This window comes from Agelaius tricolor, unplaced genomic scaffold (assembly GCF_023055355.1).
Source record: "Agelaius tricolor isolate 1412-34295 unplaced genomic scaffold, bAgeTri1.0.p SCAF_1, whole genome shotgun sequence".
NCBI lineage: Eukaryota > Metazoa > Chordata > Aves > Passeriformes > Icteridae > Agelaius > Agelaius tricolor.
In genome coordinates this window covers 39,988,199-40,015,536 of record NW_027269261.1, presented here as the reverse complement: position 1 = coordinate 40,015,536, position 27,338 = coordinate 39,988,199, and the positions used below count along the sequence as shown (strand labels likewise).

General features: G+C 41.6%; 1 protein-coding gene across 2 annotated transcripts in view; it reads left to right on the top strand.

The window, feature by feature from the left end:
• The first annotated feature begins 12,418 nt into the window (after positions 1-12,418).
• RPS6KA2 (ribosomal protein S6 kinase A2) overlaps positions 12,419-27,338 on the top strand; it is a 282,442-nt gene continuing 267,522 nt past the window's right edge. Inside the window, exons 1-2 of one of the 2 annotated variants that reach the window (XM_071430770.1) lie at positions 12,419-12,782; positions 15,948-15,992. In XM_071430770.1, the coding sequence (XP_071286871.1) occupies positions 12,720-12,782; positions 15,948-15,992 (108 nt within the window). In that variant the 5' untranslated portion in view covers positions 12,419-12,719. The remainder of the gene's footprint in view (positions 12,783-15,947; positions 15,993-27,338) is intronic. The other variant, XM_071430768.1, reaches the window with a different exon arrangement.

Sequence of the window (27,338 nt, the reverse complement as noted above, 5' to 3'; positions counted from 1 at the left end):
AAATCCCCAGTGAGGGTCCTTGTTTTAATTAAGGGATTAAACACTCACTTGGAATGTAGGGATCCTTTCTTTAGCTCCATTTTTTGCCCAAGAGGATTCACATTTCCCACCACTCATGAAAGTCCCCCACCTGACAGAACAGTCTGGTTTGGATTGCATCTACTGTTTTTATTGCTCTTTCCCTTTGCACAAATCAGCACTCTGCTGACAGGACTGGGTCTTGGGACTCCTATCCATCTGCTGAACTTTTGAGACACTACACACAGTCATTAATCGCCTCTTCTCTTCATCTTGGTGAAATTTCAGATCTTTTATGAAAGGCTATGCAGCTTTTCAGCAGGACTGAGGTGATTCTCCATCCAGAAAATAGCAATTAAGGACACATGGTGTGGAGAGTGGGAAGAATGGGTTAAAGCATCTCCAGTGCAAAAAGGTGGCAGTGAATCTTCAGCACTGAAAAGGAAATGCAAATTCTGCAATGCTGAATTCTGTTTGCTTCCTAGAAAATATTTTAATATAAAAGAATACAGTATGGGGTAGAAAAGTACTGGGGGTAAGCTCTGTATATATAGTCAGAAGTACATGCCAATTAATCTGGATGCTCATTATTTTGTAATTATTTTGTTATGGGTGAACACTATTTTTCTGTCTTCCTGTGTGTTTGTTGGCTTGTCTGTTTACTTGTTTTAATCTTACAATGGATGTCATTCTGCTATGCAAATAATTTAGAATCCAGTTCCTCTTCACTGACCTTGATAACTGCCTTCAGAAAAAAAACCTTCAAAATGCTTTCCAGTTGAGAGGATGGAAAGAAATTCAATGCATGTATTGAAAATTTCCACAGCAATGGGCTGCATGGCCTGGGCACTGTGCACTTGTCACACGAGGTATCGGACAGCCCACACCTGGCAGCCACCTGGGAAGCACGAGGGTGGCAGCAGGTTGGTGTGGTGTCCTTTGAGGTGCCAGCTCAATGTGCACAGCCCATGGAGGCAGAAAATTGAAGCTCACTCCAGTCAGAGGCTGTATCCCAAAGAGGTCAGCTCAGTCTGCTGTTGGAGAAGGCAAGAGGATATTCCCTGTGGAGAAGAGTTGGTTGAATATGGAGTTCCAGCACGGAGGCGCACTGGACTTTTGTCAGCACTATAAGGCCCTAAAAGTCCTTACCAGTGGCACTCATGGGATGGTCCAGGTTAGCTGAACAGATGAATATTCAGGGTTAATTCCCACCTTCAGCCTCCAAAAATCAGCTGAAGGCAATCATTCTGTGTAGGAGTTAATTGAACCCTGAAGACCCAGATAGGCACAACAAACCTAGAGAGCGGGGAAATACTAGACCTCTGAGAGAATGAACACGAGTATGGATTTGTTAAGTGAAGTTGGGAAATGAGGGAGGAATCATCGCTTCCATTTTGTTTTATTGCTTATTGAGTAAAGATGAAAACGTTGTGAGGGACTTTTACCTCCCTGTTCCAGATTTGAATTGACTTGAGAGACTGCAATCAGCTTGAGAGACTGTGCAATATGTTGCTGCTCTTTCTGCTGCTACCTCAGCCTTATACAAGTCTGCTAAAATTTGAAAAGCAAATTGCAGGTCTAGTGGGTAACAGTAGCCAAGAGCCCTGTATGTCTGTTTGAAAGGCTCTAATGAGGCCAAGGGAACTTTGTTTTCAAAACTAGCAGCATGACTGCTCTTACAGAATTCTCTTTCCAAGCAGAATTGTGTCTCATTTGCACAATCTAAGACCCGTTTGCCTCTGCTCACCATTGCTCTGCACTCTCTGGCTGAGTACTGCTGTGGAATGGCTGCAACCCCGGGTTGATTTTTGTCCCTTTTAAAGTCCTTGGACAGCTGGTGGTCAGGCTCATTCGGCCACCTGTGTGTGAGGCCTTGAAACTTCTTTGGAAGCTGCTATAAAATTAAGTCATGATAATAAATCCTGCTATTCTTGCAGAACAACTGCTATTTTTTTCTAATACAAATAAGCTTTTATTGATTAGTACTCATACACTGAGTTTGGCAAGCTTTTGCTTTTCATGCCTTGCTTCATAAATGGGCCTTAAATTCTTTTGAGAAATACAAAAGCAAGTTAGGGACATATAATGGTTCTTGAAGCAGAACACAGAAATCATAACATATAAGGGAATATCAAATATAAGTGAAATGTAAAATTCTACTTCAGGCTTAATTTTATTTACAGACAAGAAAAACACTCATTTTGGAACAAAATAATATACTATACTTGTTCCAGAGTTTTTCCCTTGATGGAAAGATAGCAAATGGATGATAAAAGAAGACCCAGGAAATCCATAACATCGGGGGTCTTACTAGCTGAGATTTATGCTGTTGTACCCTCCTTCTCTCATTCATTCTTGCTAGCAACAAAAACCTCACTGTAAATAAATCACTACAATTTAATACACATCTGAATCAAAAGATCAGTCAGCCAGTGCTGATCTGACTGTCAGACCCATGGGTCAGATGTGAGACCACAGGGCTCTCAGCATTTCCTCCACTACAAACACTCTCTGCCTTGCTCAGGACAGGATGTGTGTCTGACCCACAACAAGAGGTCAAGAGCAGCAACTGTTCCCTTCTTGCCAGAAAGCCATTCCTGGAGGGTCCTCCCAGCACTAACAGGAACGCTGTTCTTTCCCTCTGGAGCCTAGGAGCAGGTGGCTCTCCTCCAAGTGGCCCTCACCCAGGTGAGCCTTGTTACATGAAGGAGGGGCTTTAAATTGGTGCAGGCTGGGTGTATAAAAGCCTTCTCTGCCTTTGGGGCTGTGGGTCTAGTGCTGTATTTTGGGGAAGTAACACTACCTGGATGGTGAATATGGAAGTACACCATCCCTGGGGCTGTAGTTCTGCTGCACCTGCGAAGGTAGGAAGGTGGCCTTGGGTAGCACCATTTCCTTACTGCTTCTCAGGAGGGGGAAGAAGGGCACCTAGAGATGGGCTGCTAGCACATACCTTCCTGACTTACTCTTCTTGAGAGGTGGTAAGTGTTATGGAAAGTGTATAGGCAGGCAGGTTGTTTCTGTCTGGGCTTTCCTGCTGCGCCTTGTGCAGTGGGAGCCTGGCTGTGTGGCAGAACAGGCTCACCTGTGGACACCCCATCCCAGCCTTGTGTGTTTCTGCCTTGCCAGTATGTGGGAATGCTGGTTTGTGTCTGTAACTCATCTCAGTGATACTGCTGTGGAAAGCACTTGCTTGACCTCTAATGTCTGTCTTGGAAAGAGTTGCCATGCTGTATCTGGTGTCTCTCTGCTAGTGGGCACTGGAAGTGTTAAATGGTTTGGTCCCTTGTGCAGCTTGATTTTAACTTGCCCATCAAGCTGCTTTTTTTGGCCTTTTTAAAATCTTCCTGAAAGGGATATGAAATGTGAGTTATTTGGGAGTGGTATACAGCTGTGCTGTGTAGCCTGGCTCTCTCTTCAGTCTCACAGCATTAGAGGATTTTAGCTCTGGTCCATTGCTTTCTGTCGCCAGCTCTCCCCTGTGTCCTTGCTAATGGCAACTGCCATGATGAGGGGGAATTTTTTCTGGAATTGCACAGTTGATAGATGCTGGCTGGGCTAGAACCAAAAAACCTTTAATATCACCCATAACATACTTAATTTCTTGAGCTCAGATATTCAAATCTGAATCTCAGTTATCTCATACTTGTCTAGAAAAATAAGCAGCTACTGTGGTATTCATTTGGAAAAAGTAATGAAAATACAGCATGTCGCATGCTTAAAATAGCAAACTAAAAAACTGTTATGTCTGTCTGCTTAAAATTCAAAACACTGGTGAAATTAACTCAGTTTGGGGTATGATTTGTTTTTTACCAGGATTGGATAGAAAGCACCTGCAGAGTCTATCTCACCTTCAAGCCAGTCATCTTTAAAAAGACAAATGTGAACTGACTGAAGGGGAAAAAAATCATGCTATTTAGTTTTGGATTAGAAAATCTTGGTTTCTGATTTAATTTGTGTGTATGCTTTCTGAAGTCTTTATTGATTTGAATGTTCTGTTTGAGAGGTAATAATTCCTTTTGATACTAAAGACACTTGATGTTGCAAAGCTCCTGTAATAATGGAGGATGGGTGCTGTTTATGTTGAATAGACTTTGTTAGTTTCCAGACTGTAGGCTAGATCCCTTAAAGAAGAATTTATGAAGCTGAAGTGTGTCAGCTTCAGTTGGTGCTGCATTCACTCCTGTTCTTAGTGTGTGAGATCATGGTTTACTGAGTGAAAACCTAGCAACATGCACAAGCTTTCAAAATTAATTGTAAATATTCTGATCCTTTCCTCTGTTCAAGGTTGTGGCTTCCTCAGGCTCTGTGGGAATCTCATTAATGAAGATGTTTTATTTCTCCGTTTTTTTCTTCAAATATCTTTGCAGTTGCTGAAAATCTCACGTCTATGTACAGGTTTGAGGGAGTCTTTTGTCTGAGTAGACATACTGAAATAATAAAGTCCATTTTCTTGACACTTATCCATTTTTCATTCAGTATTAGGGAAAAAAAAGCTCATTTAGGAAGGCTTTAATTCAGTTATTCCATATGTTTAAGCAGATTCCATATCTTTAGCAGGATCTGAACTGAAAGTCTGCCCACAAATGAACTATAGCTTTGTCCTCAGTCACCTGAAGTGTCTGTGTCACAGCTATTGGGTAGCTTACTGTGAGATTTTCTATGATGTGTAATCTTACATCACATTAATATTACTCTTACTGAGTTATGCTTGAAATATTGCTTAGAGTCCTCTCTCTGTATTTTTAGGCAATCTTAATGTCTCTATCACAATACTTCCTCATCTGTTGCAGAAAGAAAATTATGGGACTAAGCTTTTTAGTTGTAATTTTTTTTAATTTAGAAAGTTTTATACAAAAAAAAATAGTTCCTGAGCATTCTGTCACCGGAATGCTGTCCTAGATCAAAAATAATCATTTCATTATGTACTTAAGTTTACAATTTGCTTGGACTTCTAAATATAACTGCTGACAGAAACAGTGACCTGTATGAAAGTAGCCTGTTTTGTCAATGAAAGTTAAAGATGACCTAAATTTATTTCTTGTGGACAATTCCCCCTTTGCAGGGTGGAGTAGGACAGGTGCTCTTACCCTGTTCAGTGTAGCCACATACACCCTAGTGAGATTCCAGTAGCAGTGCAGCCCTGTTACCTCTGCCTGTTGGTGTTTCTGATGCTTCTGCACAGTCCAATCGAGGTACCAAAGCTGTTCTTGCTCCTTTTAGTGAGGAGGTGTTTAAGCAGTTGGAGAGACTTGGTCTCAGCTACCATCTTTTTTCTGTGTGCCCCATTCCTATGGCATTGAGGTGATGTGGAGGGATAGAATGTAAGAGAATAGTGTAGAAGGTAATCTCACACCTGAGGAGTTGCAGCTGTACTAATCAGCAAAGATTAGGAACAGGCCTGCCCTTAATAGGCCACAGCTGTGTCCAATAAGATGAGTGCTACTAAAGAGTGGGTTTGCTGGGTGAGGAGAGAGTTAGTTGGCTGTGCTGTGAAGGGAGTTGGAGTTTGTTGGTTGCTTTGTGAAGAAGGAGTCAGTGCTGTGAGGAGTTGCACATGAGAAATCACTGAGAAGGTATGGGATTTTTGCAATAAGATGACAACAGTGACAGGAAGAGTTTTTTCCTTGGTTTTTTGGGGAGGGAAGAAGGGTGCATTGGTGTGGGGATTGAGAGACACAGACCATGGTGTGCAGCAAAGCCAGTTTATTACACTAGTCACCAGTATTTATAGTTCTCGAGCTTGCACACAAAATTTTCCACTGGGACCCCTTTGCCCTGTTCCCTTAGTAGCACAATCTCTTTGGTTATCAAGTCCCTGTTACATTCTTTTGTGCCAGCCATGTCCTTGTCCCATCTTCTCTCATCAGAGCAGTCAGGGTGACCAGACATGATTTCTTCCCTTTTGTTCTTGCCTTGAGTTTATCTCTCCCGTGGCTGTACCAGGGCCAAGAGGTTGGTGGTGCTACCCAGCTCAGCTTCTGTAGCTGTCTGATCTTCTACGCATTGGGGTGGTGTTATCTCTGGATGCAGTGAGTGCAGTGTGTCAAATGTTCTCCCCCATCACCCTGAATTGCTGTATTGCCTCCAAATCAGTTTTCCTGGCCCTGAGCTGAGGGCCATGTCCTCAAAAATACTGTCCTTCTCCTTTCCCATCCCCTCATTTGGCTGTGCTACATGTTCAGGCTGTGCTACGTGTTCAAGCTGTGCTGCAGCTGCTGAGAAGCCTTGATCCAGCCTGGCTGGAGCTGTTTGTGTTCAGCTCCCCAACCTCTGACACAAGTGGCTGTGTGCAGAAGGAAAGTGGAAGCCTCTTTGTTCAGCCAAGGTACTGCTGCTGCAGTAGGAGCTGGCAGAGATGGGAATGAGTCCTTGAAAATCTCTGCTCTAGGACACGTGAGCTTCTCCTTGAAGAGCTATATACAGTGCATTTTGGGAAAAACAGTCTCTTGTGTGCTTGTAAAATGACAATATGAAGTCACAAAAAGTGTAACCTTGTGTAGCAGGAAAGCTTTTGCTACAGCTTATCTTTGTTGAACATTTTTAACTAGTGTTTACCAGAGTATTAAGGAGAATTACAGATTTAATGAAGAATATCCCAGAAGTTTGCACAGGGAACTGCTGTGTAGAACATTACCTGAGTAAATGTTTCTGAGGGTCAGCATCTTTGCCACAGGAATCCTTTCAATTTTTTTAAAATTAGGTACAGGATGTAGCAGGTGAGGCTACCCTGTGTTTGGCAGCTCAGCCCTGAGAGTGGTTAAAGCCTTGCATGGTAAGGAGACTAGCAGGCTTTGGATTTTGGGCAAACTGTCAGCAAATCAGAGCAGGCTTCCTAGCTGTGCAGGCTTGCAGTGCAGACATGATACAGGTGCTCAAATGGCTTGTGGAAAAAACAGTCACCACCTGGTTCAGTGTAGGTGGCACCCAAGTGGATTGTGGAGCTTGGCTGATGCCATGTAATGCTGCTGGGTGCTGCTACCAGTATTCTGCACTGGCTCACCAGCCCCAAGGCACTCAGGCTATTGAAGCCAGACCCAATATTATACCTCAACTAAACTGATGGGTCAGTGCAGGAACAGAGTGAGGTCTTTGCTGTTCTAGCCAATTATCCCTGTTGGGGACATCAGCTAAGCCATGTCTGTACTGAAGGAGGCTGATCTGCTGCAGATATCTGAACTAGGTTTTCTGTTTTTCAATTTAATTCCTCCAGTATTTAACTATTCTGTAATATTAAGAACTGATTAATGTAGGATGTGCTAAGTAGCTGCAGCCTTAATGCAGATAACTAACAAACGTGAAAAGTGGTTGTTTTTCTACAGCTCCTAATAGCCCTCATTCCTGTTTGGCAGAGGCACTGGGCTGGCTTGTAATAGCTGTCCCCCTTTAACTGAAGGAGTCTAATCATTCTTGCTGCTCTCTAAGCATATTGATTTTAATGTTCAGTCTAGACCTTCTCGTTAAATACAAATGGTGAAGCCAGACCATTGTAAAGGTTAGGAATTAAGCTGACTTCCTCTCAAGTTTTGAGCGTTTCTTATTTCAGGGGACTCGGCAGACATGATTTTAATTTGAAAATGTTATGAGCTTTGCGGGGGGCAGATGCACACTGCTCTGGTACTGAATGCTTTATCTGCCACTATTTCCTCTCATGCTTCTCAGGCATGTACTTCACAACTAAACAGTAAATTGTTTTAGCAGCACCAGGGATGCCTCTGCAATTGTAGTAAGCACTATTTCCCTTGTGTGTGGCACAATTAGCAGTGTGCAGATACTGTATTGTGTTTCTCTCAGGTTCTGCACAAATTATGATAGGCTATCCAAATGCTGAGCTTGAAGTACTTAATGCTGAGACACTGAATAAATAAGCCGATGAGAAATGTATTCATCTTGTTTAGGAATGAGCTTAAAGCATTTTGACACCTGCTCTCACAGAGAAAAAGGAATGTGAGGGATTTTGCTTTCAACCAGAAAGCGCAGCTTTTTGTAACTTTAGTACAAAACCAAAGAAAAGTATAGGCAAGTTAGACTTCCCTCCATCAAAGAATCTGTATAGATCCTGTTTAAAACCTGCCCTACCTTTTATTAGTTACTTCTAACATTTGACACTTACCCATTTGCCACAGATTTCATCCATCTAACCCAAGTTTGACTATACAGATGTCAGGAAAATAGCCATGCCTAGTGTGTTTCCTTCACATTTGGGATGGTGCAGTGAAAGTCCCATATGAGCCTACAAGACCATGTTTTCTCCTCCCCTGCCATAAGGCTGCATTTTATGGTAAACTAGAGCAGCAGCTGATGGGTATATCATCATGATGGATACACATGATGACAGTGGTCTGTGTGGATCTAACACTATCACTGGGATGTGCTCAGGCCTCTCCTTTTGCTGCTGAGGTTCTCCTTGTGCATGGTCTGTGTATGTCACCGTCTGCCACTGTGTGTGGCCAGCACTGTTTTCTTCATTGTGGGGTGCCAAATCCTTTAGCTGAAGGGTCTCTATCAGCAGGACTTCTAGAGTGATTTCCTCCAGTTTATGCCAAACATTTACTCTCAAGTGAGGTATTTTGAAGTATTCTTTCAATGTGCCTTGGTCTTTTTATGTTTAGGACAATAGGAGGAATTTTTTCACAGAAAGGGCAATTAAGCATCCTTCCCCACGTGCTTATTCCATAGGTACAAATATGCAACAGAATACAGAGAGACTACAAGAAGACTACTTGCTTGAAATGTGTTTATGTGCTGCACGACAGAGTTCTTTCTGCCCCAGGTCCATCCTTTTTTGGCTACAGCACATAGCAGGAACCATTGGAAAGGACCAAAGAAGTTCCTTTTTTGTGCCTTGGGAAATGGATAATATTATCCAGTTATTAATTAAAATATTAATAATATTTTAATCTGCAGGAAATGTTGCTAGTGCTCTACTCTGATTTTCTTCTTCTCTTAAGTGACCTTTGGGGGAACTTCAGTGCACATTATATAGTCTGATTTCTTTGGAGGTTAGGGGGTGATCAGTGGCTGAGTCTCTTGTAGTTGAGGATTCAAGGCTTTCCAGGAGTCCTTTAGCAGCCAAAAATGGAATCAGGCAAGTAATGCACTCGTATGCTCTCTAGTGCAGCATGTGGAAGGGACGGTGAAGTGTTACTACTTTGCTCTTGGCAATTTTTTTCCTCACACTTTTACAAATGCTACTGGCATTTCAGAGACCTGAACTCTTTTCAGCACTGGCATTTGGGGGATTCCATCCTTTAAGAAAATGTTCTGTGTAGCTCTTGTTTGCCTGGGAGTTACTGAAAATGAAGCTTAAATTTCGCTTGTGTAATGCTGCAGATGAGCAGACTTGTCCCAAAAGTGGTCAGTCTTGTCCCAAAAAGTTATGTGTAGGAAAGAAGTTTTCAATTGAGTCAAAGCTTGACTGAAATTAGAGAAGGGGGAAAGAATCCCAAAAAGCTGGGCAGGTGATGCTGGTTTGACAGTGTAGCCAGCCTAATAGTAGGTGATGTTTGTGGCTACCAGAAGAAGTCATTTAAATGCAGAGGAGGATGGTGGGAATGCCTTTGAAGGAGAGAGGATTTTTTGCTGACTTCTGCATCAGGTAGTATCTCTTTTGGTTTTTGGACAGGCAGAAAGTTATCTAGCTCAAGCTTTGAGTGAGCTTTGGGCTCAAGCTGCATGCAGATGAATGCATGTGTTTGGCATGAGCTGATTCCATTCAACTGAAAGCTGAAGTCATGAACTCGGAATTGTGTTGAGCTAGTGGAAGAGAATAATATTTCTGTGCTTCTTCCCTCTTGTGCGTCAAATGGAGAAATAGCCCTTTCCTTTTCCACAAAGCAGCAGATATGTAAGTTATTAAAGTATCTTAATGTGATTTGTCCATAATGCTCTTAAGAAACTTTCTTCTGTACTTGTGTATCTTCTGGTAATGTAGGAATTACTGTAACCCAGCAGGATATTGATGTGTCTAATCTCCCGCTCTGTATCTGGCAGCAATCATTAGCTACTAACTCAGGAGACAGGTAAAAATAGATGAAAAATCACCATGCAAGTAGTCCAGTGCTTCCTGACATAGGAAATAAAAATGCTTTTATTCTCTTGATGCAGGTTGAACTAATCACCTTGCAATTCTCAGCCTAGCCAGCATATCTGCAAATATTACTTCTGTTAACTTTTCAGTGTGGTTAACTAGCATTTTTTCTTAGGGAAGAGATCTGTAACTACTTCTTGCTCTGACCAGACTTCTTGTGTGTCCTTGGAGACCAATTTCTTTGAATTTGTCTGCTTTTTTGTGTGTGTGGTTTTGGTTGGTTTTTTGTTGTTTTTTTTTTTTTTTTTTTTTGCCTCTATGTTCCATCCCTCTCTTTCCTTCTGTTTCTTTATTCTGCTCCTAATGAGGTATTTTTGCAAGTGGACTACTCCTGGTTTTGTGATGCTGCAAAATAAAGGGCAAGGGAAAATTATGCAAACCCATATTTTCATTTAAGCTGAGGTTAAAAACTTTGGCACTTTGTTAGGTAGGGATAAGAAATGGAGTATGGGATACGTGCTATGGGTAGTCCAACCTATAATTTGGGTCCAAGTCATCTTGGTGCTGGAAGAGTGTAGGCAGTCTAGTGCACAGTCCATGTATCGTGCCTATAACCGAGGTATGTATGTCAAAGCAACAAGTTCTTATCACTTGTTTTTCCCTGCTATTATTTTATGCATGTTTAGACTGATCAACCAGGTCTGGAAATAAACTTGTGAGTTTTGATGTCCCAATTTGATAGATTAATGCTTAAGGAAGCATTTAACTGCATGTCTCAAGAATTAAGTGAAGCTCATGGAAAAGTTGTAAAAACATTAGATCTGTATGCACATGTTTTTTACTTGACTACAGTGCAATGACCCCAAACCTTGGATTTGCCTCCCTTGGGATTATCTGGACCTCCCCAGTTCCCTGTTGTCACAGACACTTAGCTCTTGCTCTCAGCCTGCAGCATCCAAGATTTCTATTGCAAAGGTTAAAGTCCTGTAAATTGGAGTTAAATGTTTTTTAAATATAAAGATGAAATGTGATATAATCATGTACAATCTTCTTGGGGTTGATATGTCTGGTTGATAAAGGTCATTGGGTTTGTGCTCTGAACAAGCGGGGTTTGTGCTCTGAATTTGTTGTGCTTGATCCTGGCTTTGGCCTCGCAGTTGTTGGTGCCGTGAGGATCTTTGGGAGTATGTCAAGTTAAAGGTAGGAACTCATCTGTGGCTGGGGAGAAAACAGGGACAGGGCACAAGAGCAAGGGAGTGTGTTACAGCTGGGTACTGCAGCTTCTGACCTGTGTCTGTTATGTGATTAACATCACTCCCACTACACTTTTTTGGTGAGCAGTGAGTAAAGGCAGTAATCTAGATATTTAATTGCTCAAAATGTAAAGCAGATGAAACTGCATAATTGGTGTTACAAGTTGTTACTGAAGTGTTGTCATGGATGTCAAGAAGTGTTCATATTCTAACACAATTAAAAGACTGTGTTCTTGCAGCAGTATCTGAATGCATAGCTCTGTTTGTAGCTCTGGTTGAGGACTAATTTTTTTTTTTTTTTTTTTGTGATTGGTGAATTTGATTTTCCTAACCATGCTTAGCATTTGGACTCACAGTGAGCTTATTAGTGTTAAACAGAGTTTGGGGAAGCTGAGATGGGATTGGAGGAAGAAGACTTCTCAAATGTTCCTTTGTAGACTGGTAGAAGAATTTTTGTTGTTAAAGCTTGTGTTGAATTTGTACAGCACTGCTTATATGGAAGCAAACCATGGCATTTTGAGCATAGAACAGAAGAAAAATGCACTCTGCATGTTGACTCTTCATTCCAAAATGGCTCTTTAAAGAGCGCTGATTTATTTAACATAAAACCTTTTGGTCCCTGATGAAGTTGCCCCAAGTTAAAATGCGTGTTTTGTCCTAAATTTGAGAAGAATTGAAATCAATATCTGCATAAACCACAGTCTGTGGCAGGTGGGCATGTGATGTGTTGTCATGCTTAGTAAGGTAGTAATAGTTTATGAGAGCTGAAGGAGAAGGAAAGGGTATGTGAATAAACAGACTTTACTACAGGCTTCGTAGTACAGAGATAAAATAGTAAAGGAAGTGATAGTCAATTCTTTTAAGACTGGAATAATACTGGGCTTTGTAAACCCCAGATACCCTTCTGTCAGCTGCACACCCTCACCATTCCAGCGCTTTACACGGAGGTTATGAACGGACTGATTTCCTGCTGCCTCTCCAGCCGCAGCTGGGTCGCGGCGCCGCTCTCGCCCCCGGCCCCGCCTGTCCCGGTGCTGCGGGCGGGGCCGGCCCGGGGGGGCCGCGCTGCTGTTGCCATGGCAGCGCCCGCCGCCGCCGCAGCATCCTCCGCAGCAACTTTCCCCGGCTCCAAAGCCAGCCGCGGCCGACAGGGACGGGACGGGGCGGCGAGGGTCCGTCGGCGGCTGCGGATCGGCGGCCGCTGCCTTGTCCTGCCCCCCGCGCCTGCGGAGCGCCCGCCCCGCCTGCGGCTCCCCCGGGGGCAGCGCGGAGCCATTTTGCCGAGCGGGTGGCTGGAGGGTCCCGGTCCCACTCGGCTCCGTGCCCCGTCCCCCTGACACCTTCCCTTCTCCGCTCTCGCCGGCGGCCGACGCGCGCTCCTTCTGCTTGATCCCGTCCTCAGGCAGGAATCGCCCAGCATGCCGATCGCCCACTTGCTGGAGCTATGGAAAGGGATAGAGGTGGAGCCCATGGAGACGGAGGTGAGCGGCTGCGGGGGCGTGCGGCAGCGGCGGTGCCGCCGGTCCCCCTTTCCCGCCGCGGAAGCGCCGCGGTGGTGCCCCAAACCCCACGAAACGGGGTGTGATGAGCATCCCTCGCCCGCTCTGCTCGCCGCTGAGGGCGGGGAGCTAGGCGAGGCTCGGGAACCTGTTGCCTCCCAGGAGGAGCGGTTCGGAGCGGCAGCCGCGGAGCCCGGGCAGTGCGGGATGTTCGGATGCTGATGCCCGGAGCGCTGGGGTAGCTGGAAAGGAAAGAGCATATACAACAGATGGAAAACCCACAAAGCGGGCTGAGTCGGACTCAGGCTCGCGTTTAAGCATGAAGTATGTGATCTGTAATTTGAGGCTCGAATAGGTCCGTGGACCTCGCTTGGGTTGTGGTTACCCATTTGCCCATTAGCTCTTAGCGTAAGGCTGTGCTTTCCGGATCGCACTGGAAACACGATGCTGTGATAATTAGCTGGCTGCTGTGCTGCGTGTGCTCGCAATTTATCTTGCAGCGTTTTCATTACCTTCAGTCTAGGGTTATCTTGTGTCAGGAAAGACATCATTCAAGTTCGTGAAGTGTTTGGACAGTGCTCCCAGTCACATGGTAGGATTCTTGGGGATGTCCTGTGCAGGAGCTGAGATCGGTAATCCTTGTGGGTACCTCCCTGCTTGGGTTAATCTATGATTTTATGGTTTTTGTACTGTAAGGGGACAAGGTATGTTCCTGAGTATTTCTGGGTCTATTGAGCAGTGCAAAAACCCCAGAGTATTTCAGGTCAATTGTTTGTAGCACAGGATGCACATTTGCAACAGGCAGGTGGTAGAAGTAGATGAATGAAACTTATGAGGTGGGGGGTGTTGGTGTTTATTTTTTAATCCCCCATCCCTTTGTTTGATTGAAATACTGTAAAAGGGTTTTGGTGAGAGGGAAAGACGGGAGTGTAACTGAGTGTAACATAATAGGTTATGGCGAACACAAAACACTTGACTCAAAAGGAGCTGCTGAACTGCAGGAAAGGTTTCATGCAAGGTGTTAGTACATGTAAGCAGTTCAGCAGAAGTGATAATGTCATGTAGTGTACCAGCACTGATAATTCTGGAGTCCCTAGGTTAAAAACAAAGCTGTGGGGGCTTGTAAAGGTTTAAATCATATAATTCACTTCTGAATACTGTCACTTGTTCCACTTTGTGGGGTGCATGGAATCTGAGTGCTAATAAACAGGCTATAGCTGGGAAACTATGAATCCTTCCTTTTGTTTTGAAGTCAGCTGACACCTTGTTAAATCACTTTCACAATGACAAGACTTGTATAGCTATATTTATGGTGAACAGTTTTCTGCTGAATATTGTAGAAATGGTGCTCCCTTCCTGTCTACCTTTCTGTTGACTGGTATTCAAAGTGCATATACATGGCTGGTTTTTTTTCTTCCTCCTTCCCTCCTTTCTAAAAGTAGTTTGTTTTTTGTGGGCCTAATGTTTTTCTTTCTGGCCCAGACAGAAAGCACATCAGTCATTGCTTTTTCTGTTGTCAATTTCTGGGAAAAACTCCCCAGGGGTAGATCACAGGATAAATCCTGCTCTAAAGCCCAGTGTACATCACCTGGAATAATGTCATTGTATTGTCACCTCTTTTGCTGGTAGAGACCTACTCAGACCTTTCTTTCAGAAGAAACTGTGTGGCTCTCCTTACCAGGGATAATTGACCTATTGTAATTATAGTTAATCAGATGTGTGGGTTTGTAGGTTTTGGTGGTGCCTTTTTTTTGTTTTTCCTTTCCTGCTTGAAAGAACAGGATAGCTGAGCTACACTGTTCTATCACTTCCTGAGATTTCACTTGCAAGAAGTTGAGGATTAAAGAATTGAAGGCATAAACTCCTGCAGTTTAAATAGGAACAAGACATAAAACACCATTTATTTGTTCTATTTATTGCTGTCTCTAAACACAATAAAGACATGCTATAACTTTAGACCATTTTAGATTATGCTGTAGATAGACTTGCTAAAGTACTGTTTGCTCAAATCTAGTAAAAGCACATGTAAATTAATTTCATCTCTTGTGGGCTCTTGTCCATGAAGACATTTTCAAACAGCAGAAACATTTAGTCTTTAATGAGCTGAATGCAGCTTAAACACTAGTGGTTGTACTGATTCAAGAGAACTGTCATGGTCTCTGAATCTGTGTGGGATAAAATGTTTTCATGGTTTTCTGCAAGTTGTTCTTTTTCACAGAAGCTTTCACAGTTAGTAGACAAGGAGGGAGACAGTTTAATTCTTTGATGCATATGGACCTCCTTCTCCTTCCCCTCCTTAATGCCAAAAACCCTTTTAAAACAGAGACATTTATGAGTGTCTGTGCATGACTCAGGTGAATGACTTGCAGATATTAAAGACAGCTTTTATAGTAAATCAATCACTTGATAAGGAAGAGTGCATCAAGGGCATGTTCTATATTGTTTGTGAAAAGGATGAGTAGAGTGGAATACTGCTCCTTTCACCTGTTGACTCAGGAGGTCATTAGTTGTGTTTGACAGGTAAGCAAGAAAATTGGGATATTTGCTGTTCTAGGATTTCTTTGAGAGTAGGCAAAGCTATTGATCCCACTCACGCTGGATGGATAGGATAGTGAATTAGAGCATTGGGGATATTTTTCCTGAGAAAGGGTTGTGTGATCAAGCTTTATTGTGATCTTTCTACCTGTTTTCCAATGGGTTCATCACTTAATGATTTTAGGTAAGCACAGCATTTAAATGGAAGCTAAGTGTTTAGAAAATTTGCTCCTATATTTACACACATATTCTCTCTTCCCAGCAAGAAATTATGTTCCATTCCTCTAGTTCTTTCCAGTAATAATCTTTTGTTCTTTATTGATTCTATGACAAATGTGGCTTCAACTATTCATCAGTAATTTTAATAGTTCTTTTATTATGCTTTCTTCTCTTAACATTTTGTATATCTTGGAGAAAACAGGTCCCTATGGATTCAAAAGTTAATTTACCTGTGCAAAGTGTGAAGAATTAAACAAGCCTATTATAGTAGGATAAATTGAAAGTAACTTAACTGCCTAAACATAAATTGACTAGATCTTGGCTTAAAATTGACTTTCTTGGTAGCATATATTTACAGGATTTTTCTTCTCTTTTCTCCTCTCTGTTTACTAGACTGTAGTGGAAGATGCTGCCCCGGATGAAGAACCTGTAAAAGAGGTAAATCAGCTGATTCATGGATCACACAAATGTTAACAAATTATTATAATCTTGTTCTGTCTTCATGAAACAAAATGTCTCTGGTGCATATTTTCCACATGCTTGTAGCTGTCAAGATACAAACCAACCCATTTTTGGTCTCTTATTACAAGGTCAAGTGAGGGATAAAAAGATATGCTCAGCTAAAGGTTAGAGAACTTTATTTTGCACATGTTGGCTGTGCATTCTTTCCAAGAAAGAGCCCACAACTTCTTGAAGTACATAGTTTTCCTGCAGAGAAGATTTTGTAATGATCTTAAAAAGAGTAGCTGTCATATTAACAAGGTTTGTGTACTGTAAATTGTGCATAAGTTAATTCCACAGACTGTTAAATTGAAGTCATTACTGCTTGTTCCCTTGGCTGGCTCTTCACCACAGCAAGACTGAGATAACCCTTTGCTTCAAGTGAATCTGTTTATATTATTTTTGCACTGTACTATTGTGCTCATTAAGACAAAGCCAAACCTACAGGAGAAGGTAAGTCTTGCCTCAGAGCATTTAAATGCCAGGTAAGTCATATGAAGATATAAAGCAGGCAAGAGCAAATGATCTTTCACTACTATAATGAGCTGAGGGCAAAGCTGGACCCTGGTCCTGTGTGTCACTTCAAGGTGCTGCTGGTTTGTGCAGAGTGACCCAAGGGGTGCCTGATAGATCATCAGCCTTTTGCTGATGTCCAAAAGCAAAGTAGACTGAATCCCTCGAGGACTGAAGGGAGGCTGCAGAGATGCATGTCTAAGTAGCCACCTTTTGAAGATCAGCTTCCTGCTATCTCTTACTCCTTGAAATAGAAAACTTACCTTTGATGTCTGGGTATCTGTGCAGGGATGTGTTTTTGTTAACTTTTATTATGTTAAAGGCATTGTTTAACCCCCTAATGATAGGAAGGAGGATGAAATCTCAGCTTTGATCTCTGAAACGAGTGCAACTTCCAAATGGATTTTTTTCCCCTTCCATTAAAATTTCTTAAAAAGAGTGGTTAATTACTCTTTAAAAAGCTTGGGGAAGAAATTACATGCTGGTAGCTTGGCTCATCACTTTTTTTGAGGCTGTGGCTGACAATAAAATTTCTGGTTTGCTGGTTTTAGGAGGACTTTTGTGAACATAGCCTTCATCCCCCAAGTTAATTCAAACCTAGTTAATTTTCATTAGGGATGCTTCTTATAATTTGTAAGGTTGAAATTTGGCAGAAAAAAAAATGGCATGTAATGAGCTCTTGTATAGAAACCTTAATCCTGTGTTCTCATTTTCTGATGTAAACATTGCAGTGTGCAACTTAATGTCCGTAATCTGTTTCTTTCTGATTTTATTTTTCTCCCTTTCTCTGCTGCAGCCATGCTATTTCAGCCCTTTGCTGGCTCATTCTGTAAGCCTCTTCCATTTCCATGGGACTTGTGTCCTGCTGTAGTGGTATTGTAAGAAAGATCAGTCTACACCTCAGGTGACTGATAGCTGTACTGTGCCCAGCCCCAAAGAATTTTTTTTGTTTGTTTGGGTTTTTTTGTGGTTTTTTGGTTTTTTTTTTTTGTTCAGAGACATTGAAGAGTGACTTAAGGAGTGAATTTAAATAATGTAATGCAATTTTTCATCCTGGTTAAAGGATGTTTTTGCAAATTGCCTGCCTTAGACTATGTTGGCCTCTGGCTGTTTCTCCCATGCTGCATATAGTGTGGACAAGTGAGATGGTGGTAAAATGCACTGTAAAAACTGCACTTCTCCTTGTTTTCTTAGTTCTGATTTTCCTGTTGATGGATAATTTCTTTAAACATCTTGGGGGCATAAATTAATGGGATTATTGGATAAAACAAGTGTTCCTGAGACACATCTTGGCCTTAGAGCACTGTGTCAGTTCTGCTCTAGAATTCTCACCCACATTACTGGGGGTTGCTATCAGGGCTCTTTCCTAGTATGAGGAACATCCCACAGACACTGTTAGTCCTGCCACAGAAGCAAGTTGATTAGTGGATGGAAATTTCCTTGAGAGGATTTTATACTCCTGCAGCAGTTATTGCTTAGACCTGTGGGATGCAGTTTTTCCTTAAGAGGTTCTTTTTGACAAAATGGCTTTTCCTTGGTAGAGAAGGATAAGTCTGACCACCTGTGTTGGTTAGAGGCCCCAGCATACTTAAGGGTGATGTGTCTTGTGGTCTAGTCTAGGTTAAAGTGTTGGCATTCTATCTAAACTTCCTTGAAGGTGCAGCTGGCAGCAAAATTCTTTGTCACGTTTTTCTAAAATAATGAGTATATGTGCAAAACAGCTCACAGTCCTTTGAAATTGCAGCATTCAGAAGCTATCTTTTAACATTACTTTGAGCTGTTTTACCCTTTCAAGGGAATATGTATGCTCTAGTTCAAACATTGCATGGGGCTCTTAGGGGAAGCAGAGCAGATAGGCAGTGGAAGTTCTGGACACAAACAGAACTGCAGAGCAAAACTGAAAATGGCAGTACCTAGGCTTGCTCTTTAAGTCCTGTGCAGTTTCCAAAGACATGTAACTTCTGCTGATACTGTGGGCACTGGTGCAAATAAAATTGGAGGGAGCAAAGGTGGACGCTTGGTGTGTAGCTCATGGCAAACACATGTTGCAGGCTCTGCCATCATCTACAGTGAGGATACAAATTTATTGGCTTGTCAATGAAAGATTGAGTCTCTATAACTAATGGCAGTAACAGCTTATGTGATACTTTTTAGGAACTGAAGGAAAACTGCATTGAATTATCACAATGAAGAAAAGATCAAATCTGCGCATCAGTGGAAATTTTATTTCTCTTGCTCTAGTGCTACTTTTATCAAGGCAATAAAATATAAAAAACTGATGTTGGAATGTGCCTCTGGAGGTCATCTAGCCCAGCCTTCTCCCTGCCTTGCTGAAAGCAGTGTCAGTGGTGGGAAAGTGCTTGGCACTGCATCCAGTTGTGCCTTGAGTGGACCCTACAGGCTCTCTGGGAGCTGGTTCTAGTGTTTGATCACCTAAAGAGGAAAAGAAAGAATTCCTGGTTCAAATTTCCTGTGTTTTGGTTTGTGCTCACTGCCTCTTGTCACTTCACTGGAGATACCATTTCAAAGAGTCTTGTTTGGTCATTTTTATTTTCTCTCTTTGGGTATTTATATATGTGAATAAGACACATTCTCCATTCTTCATTCTTTCCTTGTCTCCTGCATTGTGTTCTTCAGGGGGTACAATTCCAGCTTTCTCAGAATCTTTTTTGTAGGTCAGATCTGCTCCTCCATTGTTTATTTTTGTGATTCACCTTCACTTGCTCCAGTATGTTCATGTCTTTTTTTTTTCTTTTTGAACAGCGTAAGCTCAGAACAGGGCATCACTCCAGATGTATTAGCAGTGCTGAGTGGAAGAGAAGGATCATTTCACTAGACCTGCTGGCAACACCTTCTCTAATACAGCCCAGAGTGCTGTCAACTTTCTTTGCCAGCTGGCTCAATTCAACTTGTCTACCAGGATGCCCAGGTCCTTCTCTGCAAAGATGAATTCCAGCTGTCTAGCCCCTAGCCTATAGCATAGGGTTATTTTTCTTGGGGTACAGAACCTTGCATGTTCCTTTGCCAGACTTGAGGATAATACTGTTGGCTAATTTCTTCAGTCAGAAAAAGTTCCTCTGGACACAGCACAACTGTCTGGTGTTATCAGCTGTTATTGCATTTTGTAACACCTACAAAAATGTAAAGTGTGTACTCTGCCCAATCATCCAAATGATTAATGAAGATGTTAAATAATCCAGGGCCCAGTCTTGATCCCCAGGGTCTGCCAGTGACTGACTCCAACAGAACTTTCTGCTGATCACAACCCTCTGGGTATTGTAGTTCAGTTTTTGATCCATCTCACTGTTCACTTACCTGATTCAATCAGTCCTTCATCTGTTTGTCTGAGCTGATGTAGGAGACAGTGTCAAAAGTCTTAGTTGAAGCCTGAACCTTCATTCTTCAAAGTTGTGAAGGCTGTCAGGTTGTTTAAGCACAATTTTCCTCTTTGCAGATCTATGGTGACTGCAGCAAATAATTTTCTTGCTATTCATATGCTTGTGAATTTTTTCTAGAGAGATTTGATTCATCACCCTTTCAGGTTTGATTCATCACCCAATCCAGGTGAACCTGATTGGTTTGCAATTTGTTGGATCTTCCTTCTTGAAGAGAGGACCTACATCCTTACTCACACCTCTCAAGAAGCTTTTCTAATTGCCATGTGTCTTCAGAGTACTGAGAGTGGCCACCTACACAATTACATTGGTCAGTTCCCTCAGCATTAAGGGATGTATCTCATCGAGTCCCACATTCTTTTCGTAGGGTATGTTGTGTTTGTTTAGATGCCCCCTAACCTGACCCTCCTCCACCAAAGCCAAATCCTTCCTTCCCACTCTTTTTCAGGGACTTGAGAGTCCTAAAGGCTCACAATTACCAGTAAAGACCATGGCAAGAAAGTACTGGGTACCTCACCTTTCCTGTATCTTTTGTTACTCTATCTCCTTTCCCACTCAGTAGCAGGACCAAAGGTATTCCTTTTGCTGCTGCTGGAACTCCAGCAATCCTTGTTACTCTCTGCCTGTGTCACCAGGCTGAATTGCACATGGGCTTTGGCTTTCTTGACACCACCACTGCATGCTTAATAGTCTTTCTGCTGCTCCTGGGCACTCGTGTGTCCTTCATTTAGATATACTTCTCTTGCATGCCTGAGGTTTTTCAGATGGTCCTTGTTCACTCATGCAGGCCTTTGACTGCCTTTGCATGAGACAAAAGTGGTCAGGGTGGCCAAATCCTGAGCTAGGAGGAGGTGGTGATCCTTGAAAATTATCCAGCTGTCCTGTACCCCTCTTTCTTCCGGGGTCATCTGCCATGGGATTCATCCAAGCAGGTGCCTGAAGGGAACAAAATCTGTTCTGATGAAGTTTGCAATTGTGATCTTGACTTTTGCTTTGCTTTTTTGTCTTGGGATCTTGAGTTTCTTCTCATGAAAACTGCTCTGGAACTTCAGTCTTGACCAGTTCTTTCTTGTTTGTAGGAGTCAGGTCCAGCAGAATGACTTCCCTTATTGGCTTGTTTTTCACCTCTATCAAGTATTCGTTGATGCAGCAATCTCTTGGATTGCTTTCGATTTTCAGAAGATACCAGAGTGGATAAAGTGGATTCTTTTGAGGATTAGGATCTGTGCATGTAAGGCTTGTTCCTGTTGTCTGAAGAAGGCTTCTGCTTTTTCCTGGACAGGTTGTCTGTAGTAGGTATGCTCTACTACAGGTGTGCTGAGGCACACCTCTGCCAGCGTAATGTTGAGCCACCAGCAGCAGCCCCTCTTTCAAAGGGGCTGGAGTCATATTCAACTACAGAGATAAGAGGGAGTGCTTCTAGGCTGTTTGTTGTGATTTTTCACTAGGATTATGTCAAAGTAGCTCAAGCAGTGCACACCAATGCTACAGTTGCTGGTGTGTCTATGTCTCATGAAAAAAACAGCAGTGAACTTAAAGCAGTTCAGAAAGTTCAGAACATTCTGGTTTGCCATTGAAAGGGTTGCTTTTCTTGGGGAGTTGGAGAGGTATTTTTTTTTTCAGTAGTTTCTGGGGAACTTCCACTTGTCCCCCACCTCAATTAAAGGTCTCAATACACCTGGTATGGAATGTTCAATTCATTATAAAACTAGGTGTGTGTTGGTGATGATTTTTAATTATAAATGACTGAACAGCAAAGGAAAAAAATCTACATCTCCATGGTTGAGCTTGTAGGTCACAGGTTAGCATGTGTATTGAAGTCCTTCAAACAGAATAACTTTAGTTTTCTGCTGCTTTGTGAGTTGTGTTTTAGTTGTCAGGAATGGTCACAGAACACAAGACATTTCTTGGTGTTTATACGCACAAGAAATCTGTACCATATTGAAAAACAAGGCCTGCAAGAGGAGCTTTTCCTTTCAGAGAAAAACAAATAGGAAGCTTATTTGATGATAAGGGGTGTGGCACAAAGCATAGAGAAGTAAAATTTCATAATATGATGTAAAAAACTTCTGAGGAGGGAAGCCTGGCTTGGGTTGATGGAAGACAACAACAGGTTTACTGAACATACTGGTATTTTTCTTCCTTCAAAAAACGAAGCAACCAAACCCAACAACAACCAAACACTCAGAATGAAGGAACCTTGTTTAAGAAAAAGGTTTGAAGTAATGATTTTTTTTTTTGTATCAAGTAATGTTTTATAATTACAGTATGTAATTGTAAGTTCAGATATTATGCTACACACCTTTCTAAAAGAAATATTTGTAGGCACCTATCTGGGATGACTATTTTCTCTCCATACAAATAAATGCTGAATGAATTCAAGTACAGGCTCTGACTGGAAAATTATGACCTTGCATAGGTTCTTCCAAAATTGCTCTGGTGATGTATTTAAGAAACAAATTATTTCGCTTTTCCACATTCTTTGAGCATGTGTTGTAGGCAGTTTAAGCTGTTTTACTTAAACTTTTTCATTAAAAAAAACCATCCCTAGTATTTAGCTCTTATGAAGGATTTGGTGGGTAATAACTTTGTAAGTTGATTTTTAGAAACTGTTTTAATCCCCAAAATGTATTCCTCTACAGTGCCTATTGTCTAACACTTTTTAGAGTAAATAACTGCAATTTACATTGGAATGAAATTGATCAGGCAACCAACAGAATATTGGTTTCTATTTAACTCCATGAAAAATGCTGTATAATAATGTGTGTCCTTGATAAAGGCTAAAGGTGTTGTCATTGACTTTGTGTGGTTAAAATGTGAGAGGGGACAGCTGGGGTCATGGAATGAATGAAATGTCTTCTTCTCTTGCACCCCAGAGCTTGTGTTCAGAATCCCAGCAATGAAGGGGAAGCTGGCAGGGTGACAGCTGTGCTACTCTTATGGAAATAGAATTTTGTTACTTCTGATTATTTGTAAATTGGTTTCTTGTTGTCACTGTCTCAACTGAATTAAAACAGACATAGGGGAGATATTAATGTAAAAGGAAAGCCTATTATTTTTTCACTTATTTTTTCTGTCTGTCCTCTTGTATGTTTCATAAAGCAAATGGAGACATAGAAAACTTCCAATTTTGGCAGTAAGAATTGTGTAGAAAAACTTTCTACATTATCTGAAAGACTTGTGACATTTGAACCTAAACATATAAGTTTAGCAACATTTATATATGATATCCCAGTCACATGACACTTTTGGTTTTAGCTGTTGTTATTGCACTGTCACTGTTGCTTTTCTAAATTACTGCTTTCAGGCAGTGTGCTGTTATGGCTCTGATGCATTGGAGAGAAGACAAGAGCACTGTAAAAAAAACTTCTTCAAAAGTCTGTGGACGTCCTGAAACCAAGGAGTTTTCAGTCTCTGGCTCTCTGCACTCTTTGCTAAATGCTGCTATCTGTAGTGAATGCTAGCCTTCATTGAAACTATTTTCTTTGTGGCCAAAGGGTGGCAGATTCTGTTTCTCAGAAACCTGAGTCTTTCACAAGCAAAAATGAACTGTCTCCATATCTCTTGAGACCCTAAATGATCGATTTTTACCTGGTAGAGAAAGTCACTGATCATTACAGTTGGCAGCAGAGCTTCCCTTGAGATAATAGCTGGTGCTCCCTCCTATTGAAGTGTAACTTCTACCTGTGTTTGCCTTGATCTTCTTGAACCTTTATTGAATCAGGACCTTGGTGTGATGGTGATTTGATCTTTGTTCCAGGTACTCCAGGAAGTGCTGATGCAGTGGGGTGGTGCAACCTGCAGAGCTCAGGGACAATGCATGGGGGGGTGTGGGTTTTGTTGGTGTGTTTTCTGTTGTGTGTTGGATTTTTAGGTTTGCAGTGTTTAGCAATGGAACAGACAGCTAACCAACCAAATGGTTTTTTGCCAAGTGGACACTAAAATGACCAACTCTGATTTAATCAGTTATACAGGCACATGGATGCCAGAAAATATACTGTATTTGGAAGCTTTTAACACAAACATTTCAGACTACACTGCAGTGGTCACAACTGAGCAAATGTCATGCTGAAAAGGGAAAAGAGGTTCTGGCAGCATTTGCAACACGTAAAATGCTTCATGGAATTAGACTCCTTGATTTTGAACAAGGGTTATTGCTGAAGACAAATGAAAGTTCATCTGGGGGAAGCCATTCCCTCAAGAAAATAATCTTATACCGTAATGGCTGTTGGTGCCCGAGAGCCTGCTGGCTGTGAGTGAATTGTGTCATCAGGAGAGATGAGTCACTTGGCAGTCCCTAGAGCCAAGGATAAATTGTTTCTGTGATGAGTGTGGTGCCTCCTAGAGAGATGTGTTATTTAAAATGGAAACAATCTACAATTTACATGCAGATGGTTACAACTCTAGAGTGGAAAAACAAAATCAATTTTTCTTCATTACAATGAATTTGTAATTAATTGTAGAATTGTTTTAATTTTTTTTCCTACTAGATTGCTCTAATTTTCTTGCTCACTCTGTGGTTTGTTCTCTCCTTAGAACATGGTGTTTTGTATTGAAATGAGTTATTTCTTTGAATTTTCTACTCTTCTTTCCTGCTACTTCCAAGGTTAATAAATAATTTTCATCGTAAGGAAAAGTAATGTGACAAAGAAGCAAGATGGGCACTGTTACTTTGGAAGAAAGTGTCTCTCTGACTGCTTTATTACAAAGATTTCATAGGAAAAATCAGAAAGTAGCTCTAAATTGAAAAAAATTGAAAATATATTCTCAAAGGGGCATGGTTAGATGCAGAAGAGTTATGTTGTTATTGGAGATGTCAAGTATTAAGCTTCTGTTTCTAAGTAGTTATGTGCTTCATGGTGTAGTCCATTTTTTTCAAGACTTGACTAGTTTTCCCTGCTAACTAGAAAGGGAACTTTTTGCTAATAAATTAGTCTGGCTGCATTTTGAATGACAAATGAATTACACTTGCACAAGTTTTGTGTTTACGGAATGTGTGATCAGTACTCAGGCATGCTTATTGCACTCAGGGTTTCACAAAGATTATATTGACAATTACAAGTGGCATGTGAAGTATTCAGAGCAGCAACAAAACTAACACTGCATAAGTTTTGGAAGTCAAGAAGGAAGGCAAATTACCTCTTCTCAAGCACCTGGATGCTTAAAACCTCCAGATGCTTTGCCTCATTCAGGTAATTATTTCTGAGAGGTGGCCACAAAAGTCGTGTTGTGTATTGCCTCTGTGGAAGAGGGTTGCTTCAACACCTCTGCATATAAGGACCTATAATATCTTAACCCTATGTACCTAGGGTTGCAGGTGGGTTTTTTTACAATATTGTGTTTGTGAAGTTAACTACAAGTTCCCAGCTGTTCAAAACTTTGGTCCAGAATCTATGTAGAATTCCTGGTACATCTAAGTTTCTTGAAGTGTTGGTATCATGATCAAATGGCCTCTTTGTAATCACATGTGGTAGAAACCTGAAGTCTTCTAAACATTTCAGTTTTGGATGTGAGAAGTTTTGCAAATGACAAATTCTGCCCCTGCTCAGACTTGTCTCATCAAAAGTGGATGTGGATTTCTTGATTGCTATTTTAGTCTTTATTTTGTATATGTTTTCTCTCCTCTTTAATTGTGTGAGGTCAGTAATTACAGTGATTACTGGATTTGTTTAGTCTGGTCTAGAATTATTGTTTCTGATAACAAACATCAAACAAAAAGAGAGGGAAAGCACAGTGGATTCCAACTAGCATTCACATATATGATGGATGATCGTTGGTGTCTTCTGTTATTTGTGGTGGTCTGGGTTTTGAGTGTACAGATTAGGTATATTTATTCATATTTAGAACTTGAACAAGTAGTCTCATCTTTTAGTACACTAGCAACCACAGTTCTCACCTCCAGTAATCAGTAACTGAGAGGTCCTCAGTATTTACTGATCAAAAACTTTATCTTTTCAGTCCAATTCTCAATTATCAGCTGAGGTGAAAAGGTAATACATAAATTTAACAATACCTCTTATGGAAGCAAACATTGCAAACAGAACAGTGAGCAGTATGGTACTGTTAAAGCAGATACACTCTTGTACATGAGACCTGTTATTTGAGTGGATTGCTACCTGGTTTGTGCTATTAATCACGCATGTTTAATTGGTATAATCTCCTGCATTTTCCTATAAAAAGTCTTCTATTATGATGAACAGTCTTCAGAGACTTCTTGTACAGTATATATTACAGCAGCTTTTAATGTGTTTTGCTTTATTTCTTTTTTAAGAAAGCTAAGGGTTGTGAGTCACCCTTCCTATAAAGGAAGCTGTTACAACAGAATTAAACTGCATCAAGTAATGTTTTGGTTATGTCAGTGAGCCACCTCTGAGTGTCTGTCATCAGAAAACAGTTTCTGAAATCCTGCCTGAAATGCTGCAGCAGTGGTCTTGAAGGCTGCTCTGAGCACCGCACAGCTGAATAGGCAGGGCATGGTGAGGGAGGTGTTATTTATTTATTTATGATTTCAGTTAAAGACTTTGAAATGCTTGCTCCCTTCATCTCTTTCAAGTCAGTTTGGGAAGCTCTGTGGAAAGGGCAGTGTAGCAGTAGAAGGAGGGCTGACTTCTGTTCCTAAAATGAAAGCCAGAGTTAGGGGATGCTTGTTGAATCCCAGCTTCCTAACTGCAGTATTCCTAACTGCACCTGACACAAGAGGGCTCTGAGGTGAGATCTGCTTGGACCCTGTTCTGCAGCAGCACTGCAGAGAAGCTGTTTGCAGAGGTGGAGATGATGGGTTTTCTCCAGAGGGAAGTTTTCCTAGGGCAGCATCCTTTGGGCTGTCCTGCCTGTCAGAAGGAGCCTTGGTCTCTTGGCCCTGTGGTTGCCAAGCAAGGGCAGGGCCCTATCCCAGCAGGGCTGTGTGCTAGGTACCTTGATAGCACACAGGTGTTTTTGGGAGTTCCTTCTCCAACTACTGTCTAGGTTCTCCATAGATGCCTAAAGCAGTCTCCTGTATTGTTAGCAGCCAAATGCTTGAAGAAAATGACAAACCTAAATGCCTAAGCTGGGTATGTATAATGCTGTTAACTTTTACAAGAAAACTGAAGCATTACTCATTTCTTTGAAATTTGTTAGGCTGTAGATTAGATGCACAGGGCACATCTGACCCAAAAGATAGAGTCAGAAGATCTGCCAAGGTTGGGGATTTTTGGTGTGTCTGCATTTATTTCTATAGCTGATTGTTTTCTTCTCTTGAATTTCCTGCTGTTGGTTTTTCCTAGCCTGGCATAAGGTTTTATCACACTTCAGGGAGGGGAAGGTAGCCCTGAAGCTCCAGAGTATGCATCTGGTTTCACAGAGAAATTTCCTCTGGAAATGGTGTATGAGAAGC